Source organism: Syngnathus typhle, linkage group LG13, assembly GCF_033458585.1.
Source record: "Syngnathus typhle isolate RoL2023-S1 ecotype Sweden linkage group LG13, RoL_Styp_1.0, whole genome shotgun sequence".
Taxonomy (NCBI): domain Eukaryota; kingdom Metazoa; phylum Chordata; class Actinopteri; order Syngnathiformes; family Syngnathidae; genus Syngnathus; species Syngnathus typhle.
In genome coordinates this window covers 2,908,884-2,916,701 of record NC_083750.1, presented here as the reverse complement: position 1 = coordinate 2,916,701, position 7,818 = coordinate 2,908,884, and the positions used below count along the sequence as shown (strand labels likewise).

General features: G+C 44.1%; 1 protein-coding gene across 1 annotated transcript; it reads left to right on the top strand.

Annotated features, from left to right (window-relative positions):
* Positions 1–909: 909 nt before the first annotated feature.
* erich2 (glutamate-rich 2) lies at positions 910–3,627 on the top strand. The gene is made up of 6 exons (XM_061295797.1): positions 910–1,042; positions 1,881–1,955; positions 2,030–2,139; positions 2,215–2,272; positions 2,344–2,415; positions 2,476–3,627. Exons 2-6 carry the CDS (start codon positions 1,913–1,915, stop codon positions 2,604–2,606), a joined length of 414 nt encoding a protein of 137 aa, XP_061151781.1. The 5' UTR covers positions 910–1,042; positions 1,881–1,912; the 3' UTR covers positions 2,607–3,627.
* The last annotated feature ends 4,191 nt before the right edge of the window (positions 3,628–7,818 follow it).

Genomic DNA, 7,818 nt, shown 5'->3' with positions numbered 1-7,818 from the left:
TTATTATAAAAACGTATTGTCCCCCATATAAATAATAATAATAATGATAACATTAATGAAAATAAACAATGGTGCAATGGCAATATTTTTCTGGATCACAACATAATGACTTCAACGTTTTTCATAGTGAAATTATTTGACATACAAAGTCAAAGTCAAAGTCTGCTTTATTGTCAATTTCTTCACTTGCCAAGACACACAAAAAAATCGAAATTACGTTCCCACTATCCCACGGTGACAAGACATAGTACACAATATACATACAAGTAAAGAACACAAAAAATAAAAACAAGAAGGCACAAACAATGAATAAACAAGAGTGATGAATAAATAATAAATAAACAAATAACATAATAAATAAGAGGAGAAAAAATGGAGCAAGTGTGCATACAGCAGACAGTCAGAATAGAGCGCAAAAGTACAGGACGCTACGCAGAAGGGGGGAGAGAGTTCAGGATCCTCACAGCCTGGAGTATGAAGCTGTTGGTGAGTCTGGTATACGTAGGTTACAAAGTGCAGCTTCGTTGCTGCAATGAGTGCAAACAGCTTGTGTTTAATGATTTGGATCAGGACATCATAACTTCAGAAATGAAATTAGTAATTAGCTTAGTTAATGAACAGCTAACGGGGCAGGGATGAACTATTTTTGGGCAGCTTGAGGGTCTGGCTCATTTTCCCAATTTTCCTCTTCTGACATTGGACAACGTTAGAAAAAAACATCTCGTCTGATTCATGAGAATATCTGTATTTATTTGGTGCCAAATTAGAAATTTGATGACGTATATTGTTGTTCAAGAGCTTCCTCAATGTTTTTTTAGTTGCGGTATTTTCTTGAACGTAGGGGGCAGTATTTAGTCCCCCCCAAAAAAATCCAGCGTTGTTCTGTTGTTATGGCAACCGCCCTACGTCATTGCCTTGTTACGTGGCAACATTTCATGCAATAAACAAGCTTTTAGAAAGTTCAACTATGTCAACAAATTCTACCAACACTTAACTTTATTTGATCAGTTGGTGCATTGACTTCATTTCCAACCATTGACGGGTAAGCAAAACATCTTTTGTTTCAGAATTATATAACGAACTTCAAAACACAATGTTGACGTTGTCCAAATAATTAAATTATGCAAACAAAGGACATTAATGAATTACTTTACTTAGTCATGCAAATTATTTCCGATGCACAGAGAGGGCTTTAATGAAAGCATCCACCCTCCTTTTCCCAGAAACTATTTAGAGCAGTGGTCCCCAACCTTTTTTGCGCCACGGACCGGTTACATGTCAGAAATATTTTCGCGGACCGGCATTTAATAAATAATACAATTATAATAAATATATAAATACGCTGAAATAAAATGATACGACTGACATAAAAACAAGTTCAAATGACAAAAATAAAACTCACCATTACGTTGAATTCGTGGGAGCACTGAGTTTGTTTCTCAGAAACGAGCCGGTCCCATCTAGACGTAATCGGAGACAATGACACCCGAAGTCATTAAGGTTTGTCTTTTATTGCAGGATGCTTGGTCTCCATGTGTTGAAGCAGTTTTGAATGCTTCATTGCCTGGTTAGTTAGCCTGTCGCCACATATTAGCTTTGCGGGCTCGACTGGGGAAACATGTCACGTGACCGGGACGAGTGTCTTGACCTGAATTAATTGATCGTCGATAAAAAAAAAAAAAAGTGACCCACGGACCGGTACCGGTCCGCGGCCCGGTGGTTGGGGACCACTGATTTAGAGGATACATTTATTGGAGAAAGCTGTAATGACCGTGTTTGATTTTTACAGTTTTTAAACTGACTTGATGTCCCGTCAGCCGAGCAAGTATTTTAAAAGAAAATCATTTTTTTATCATTTCTAATTTCCAATCTGTTTTCAGGGTTGAAGAGTGAGCCTGGAAAGGACCTTAAAATGCAAAACGTCAGCTTTGCACACATCCCAGGCTCAGCAACAGGTTGCTATGAGGCAAATTCAAAGTCCAAAGTCATTGGGCAAGATAATAATGATGGTGATGATGATGGTTTCTAGAAGACGAGAGTCCACCAACAGAGGCCCCCGAGGAGAAATATGAATGTGGAAAAAACTCTGAGGACGATGCAGATGACCTCAGAGACGTTCCAGTGGAGCTGCTGATGGAGGTGAAGTCAGACTCTTCTTGTTGAGGTGGGGGTGGTGGTGGTGAACCTTCAACCTGAATGGATCTCTGCATTCAGTTCCTCAGAGCTCTGACGGACAAAGACTACCAGCAGGCTAAAAGACTGTGCAAAATCAGTAGGGAATACGGAGCATCACATTCATTCAATCATCTGGTGTGGTAATATCACGTGATGCTATCTTTTCAGTTCTCATCTATGACCCACTGCATCCAGAAGCTTCGGAGTTCCTCCCTCTGATCCAGGCCAAGCTATCAGAAGGTAAAAAACATACTCAAACCTCAAAGTGGAGACTCACTATGATCATTTTCTTTTTTTTAGAAGAGGAAAACGAGGACAGTGACGACAGTGACGACAGTGATAGCGATGACGATGACCATGAATATGATGAAGAACTATCCTCACCGTCAAATGAAGACAGTGGGAGTGGGGAAGAAAAGCAAACAAATTGACATATCCTGTCAGTTTGAGAATTACAGCTCAAGCAGGAAATCAGAAAATACATTCTGAGAAGTCAACATTTTTTACATTTAGGCGAATTGATGAAGTCAGCTATGTGAATCACTACGCCAACCATGGCCCTGCTGTCAGCTCACAGTTTGTGATTCATACAGCCTAGCGCAGGGGTGTCAAACTCTTTTTTTTTGCGGGCCGCTTTGTAGTCATTGTTTCTTTCGGAGGGTCATTATGACTGTCAGCCGAAATAAATGTATGAGCACTAGGGGTGTAACGATACATCGATACACATCGATTAATCGATATAATGCTCTACGATTTATTGGCATCGATGCTAAAGGTAAACATCGATTTATATCGCCGTGTTTGACCTCGGACATTAGACGCGACTTGATTTTGAAATCCAGTTCATTGTTGCTTGCTTCCTCTTTCCGGGAGCAGGGAGCAGTGCGCGGCTTGCTGCACGTAAAAGGGGAGTCGACAACTAGAACGCGGCTCCTGGGCTGGTGCTATGGCTAGTGTCCAAAAAGACGAGGAAATTTGCTCCCCTTTAGGCTTCAAGTCATTCGTTTGGAAGCACTTTGGATTCCAAAGAAAAGATGGCTCAACGGACAAGACACGTGCAGTTTGTAAATCCTGCCATGCGGTGATCAAATATTCAGGGAGCACAAATCTCGCCGCACATTTAAAGAAAAAACACCACATCAAAGTTCAGTGTTAAAGTAAGCAATTTGTATACTACAATACTCTTGTAATTTCCTAAATAAAGAGTTTGCAGTACCTTGTTGATTTTGCGTATGAATTGTTGTAAATCAGGATATTGTTCTATATTTTTTATTAAAAAAAAAAAAATCGATCGTAGAGCACTATATCGCGAATGCGATTCGCGATATATCGTGAATGAATCGCAGCAGGCTTTAAGATATCGGCAAATATCGTATCGTAGTTCTTTATATCGATATTATATCGTATCGTGACAAAACCCGCGATTTACACCCCTAATGAGCACCTCATATTATATACCGTAATTTTCGGACTATAAGTCGCGTTTTGTTTCATAGTTTGGGTGGGGGGGGGGCGACTTATAATAAGGAGCAACTTAAATGTGGGTTTTTTTCAAAAATTTTCAAAACAAAAAAAAAGAAAAGTGAAACCGCGATAAACGAACCGCAATGTAGCAAGGGATTACTGTAATTCGAATTTCAAGTGACGTCAGCAGCGTGACGCCGCGTCAGCAGCGCGACGTCGCGGCGGTTGTTTACATAAAGGACAAAGATTGACTCGACGGAGCTCTCTTTCACTTCCGTGGATTGAAGTCGGGGGCCGGCGCTCGGCCGGGTGGCTGTCCAGGGACGGTGGATGGGGCTCGGACATTGCTTTTACGCACGCCTGGTCCTACTCTACCGAGCTGTCTTTCACCTCCGTGGATGGAAGTTGAGGGCCGGCGCTCGGCCGGGTGGCTATCCAGGGACGGTGGATGGGGCTCGGTCATGGCTTTTACTCACGCCCGGTCCTATTCTATGGAGCTCTCTTCCACTTCCGTGGCTGGAAGTCCACGCCGCCACACGCCCAGAAGTTTGTTTTGTTAAATAAAGAGCCGTTTACCAAACCCACGTCTTTCCTTGAACTTTGTTAACGCTACAATATAGTTATATAGTAGATCTGTGGAATAACGACGAGGCTGACGTCAGGGCGCACGCGCGGCGTTGTTGACAAAGGACGAGGAATTTGATCGATGGATTTAATGATTTAGAGTGCACAGATGGTTTGATAACATTATTGCTTATATAATAGTTCTTGATATATAATTTATATATCGTTATATGGGCCTGTGGAATATTTTGAAGTGCAAGAGCCGTCAGCGGCACGCACGCATTGTTGACAAAGGACGATTGATGGATTTAATGAATGCGAGTGACACAGATGGTTTTATTAACGTGTTATTTATGTAATAGTTTTTTGAATAACTCTGAATTTTACATCAGGGCCGTTCTCAGCTCTTAGTTTGTGTTTATGTCAAGTTAGCATACCTATCGTTTAGCCTGTTGTTGCTTGTTCATGACTGTTCTTGGTGTTGGATTTTGCCGAATAAATTGCCCCCCAAAATGCGACTTATACTCCGGAGCGACTTATATATTTTTTTTTTTCACTTTTTTGGTCCTTTTATGGCTGATGCGACATACTCCGGAGCGACTTATAGTCCGAAAATTACGGTACAGTATAAGCTACAAAACAAACTGACAAATAACTCGTTTTCAAAACAGTAAGCACTGGTCAAATATTTTTTAAAAAGAATATATTTTTAAAAGTGAAGACAATTTGCAATTCTAGTTATGACATGAATTTGATGCACAATTTGTCTTTGCGGGTCACATAAAATGATGTGCCGGGCCGTATCTGGCCCCTGGGCCTTGAGTTTGACACCTGTGGCCTTGCGGGTGTGATTGAGCTCAACAGATTTTATCTGGCAACAGGTAAACGTGATATGGTCACAATCTGATGCCCCATGCTACTGCTGGAAATTAGATACAACTTTGGAACGGGTTCAGTTTCCCTTTCACAGTGGCCTTGTGAATGTTGCATCCGCTCCAGTGTGTCGCTACCATTAGATTTCTTTATTTTAAAAAAAAATATTTTAGCTTGAAAAATATTTGCAGTTTTATATGGAAGTCAACCCAAATGGTCCCAAATGATGGCAAATAATAATACTGTCTACTCCACCACTACATTGAATGAATATGCTGCTCCTTTTGACAACAATTTAAAAAACTTTGGAAATAATTTACCTAGTGTTGTAGAAGTGTGTTTTACAATACTGCTTACTAATATTTTTCCGACATTTGGATGGATCACATTAGATTGAGCAAGTTGTTGCAAAGTGGTCTGTTTTCATAATGTGGAAAGTTTCCTATTTTGAGCTCTCTTAGCATTGCAGTACTCATCTTTGAGTTGTCTGCAACATGTGATTAGAGAAAATATGAGGGCGACCTGATATAGGCTGTATCATTTGTGATGGCCGAATGAACATAATGGCCGCTCTCTGCCTATTCAGTGGACCAGTACACAAGCAGTGTAAGAACACTAAGTCATCCCTCGCTAGCTGCGAGCCACTGTGATATCTCAGTCTTATTGACCATGCATGTCAAGGTTATAAAGAGGAGTTTAGGTCACGCCCCCCCTCCCTCAAAAAAATATGCATCTAGTTTTGTCAACTTATGAAGGTGAAAATGATTGTCTGTATGGTCATAATAGCGGGAGAGGAGGTGAGAGCCATTAACTGTGCACAATGATGGTAAAGGAGAAGAAATTATATGTGTCACGGATCGGAATGAAGCAGGGCGACCAAATGCAGCATGGACCAATAAACATTGGAGAACACAAACAGACTCGGCAGACTGATGTAACTTACTAACAAAACCAACAACAGAAACTGAACAGAGACGTATGACAAAAGACATCAATGATCCGACAGGGGAGTGACACGCAGACAGGACTTAAATACGAGACAGGTAACGAGAGGCAGGTGACTGTGATTAGTAGATTGATTGTGAGTTGACGCAGGAAGGGAGATGTGAGAACAAAGGCGGACAGAAACCATGACAACCTACATATAAAACAACCCGGGACGAGTCCTGACAGTATCCCCCCCCACACACACACACACAATGGACGGCTCCCGACGTCCCAAAAAACCAACCTCCCACGGGGCACGCGAGGCTGGGTGGGGTGGAAGCGCACCAGTCCAGATGACCCCACTGGTCTGTGACAAAGTCTGAACGGCGCTCGGCGGCAACTCGGGGAAACAGAACCGCAATCGGCGGCAACTAGGGGAAACAGAACCGCAATCGGCGGCAACTCGGGGAAACAGAACCGCAATCGGCGGCAACTCGGGGAAACAGAACCACAATCGGTGGCAACTCGGGGAAACAGAACTGCAATCGGTGGCAACTCGGGGAAACAGAACCGCAATCGGCGGCTATTCGGGGACAGAACCCCGTTCAGCGGAAACTCGAGGACAGAACCGCAATCGGCGGAAACTCGGGGACAGAACCGCAATCGACGGCAACTCGGGGAAAGAACCGCACTCGGCGGAAACTCGATAAAACAGAACCGCAATCGGCGGCATACAAAAGTCAGCGCCGCAATAGGCAGCATTTGAAAGTGCGGACCGCGATCAGCGAGTGGGGCCAGGGACGATCGCAGGTCCGGCGCAGCTGGCTTGAAATCTGGCGATGCGCGCGGGTCCTGCAACGCTGGGGTGGAGCCCGATGGCGGCCGCGAGTCTGATGGTGGCGGGAGGCACTCCGATGGCGGCCGCGGGTCCGGCGTCGCGACAGTGAAGTCCGATCGCGGCCGCGAAGCCGCTGGCGCCAGAAGCACTCCGATGGCGGCCGAGGGTCCGGCGTCGCGGGAGCGAAGTCCGATGGCGGCTGCAAAGGCCATGGCAGTGGAACATGCTCGGACGACGGCCGTGGATCGGGCGTCGCAGCGGGAGCTGATGGAGGAAGGTCCAAGCGCTGGTCGCTGTGATGGTCGGATCATTCTGTCACGGATCGGAATGGAGCAGGGCGACCAAATGCATCTTGGACCACGGATTATTGGAGAACAAACTAACAGACTCGGCAGACTGACGTACAGAAACTGAACAGAGACGTGAGACAAAAGACATCAATGATCCGAAAGGGGAGTGACACGCAGACAGGACTTAAATACGAGACAGACGAGAGGCCGGTAACTGTGATTAGTACATTGATTGTGAGTTGACACAGGAAGGGAGGGGCGAGAACGCAGACGGACAGAAACCATGACACCCTACATATAAAACAACCCGGGACGAGTCCTGACAATATGGCGGCATAAGCTGATAGACCATGAAAAGCATCGCTCACAGTTGCAGAAAAACGCAAGCGGGGAATCCAACGTGACCTCAGTATACAAAGATATGAAGAGGTGTTTGCAGAGAAACGCAAGCAGAGAATCCAACGTGACCTCAATATACAAAGATATGAAGAGGTGTGTTGCAGTTAGAGAAACCAGGTAGGGACTCTGACTGCAAGATGCAGAAGAACTCAACAGAAAAATTGCCAGGATCTCCAAATTACCACTCTGGGTTTTACCTTGTTGCAAATAAAAATTCAAATTTACTAACCAGCTCAAAATCACAGAGCCAGATTGAAATGTAATGCCGAAGACAGGTGTGGTCCCAGA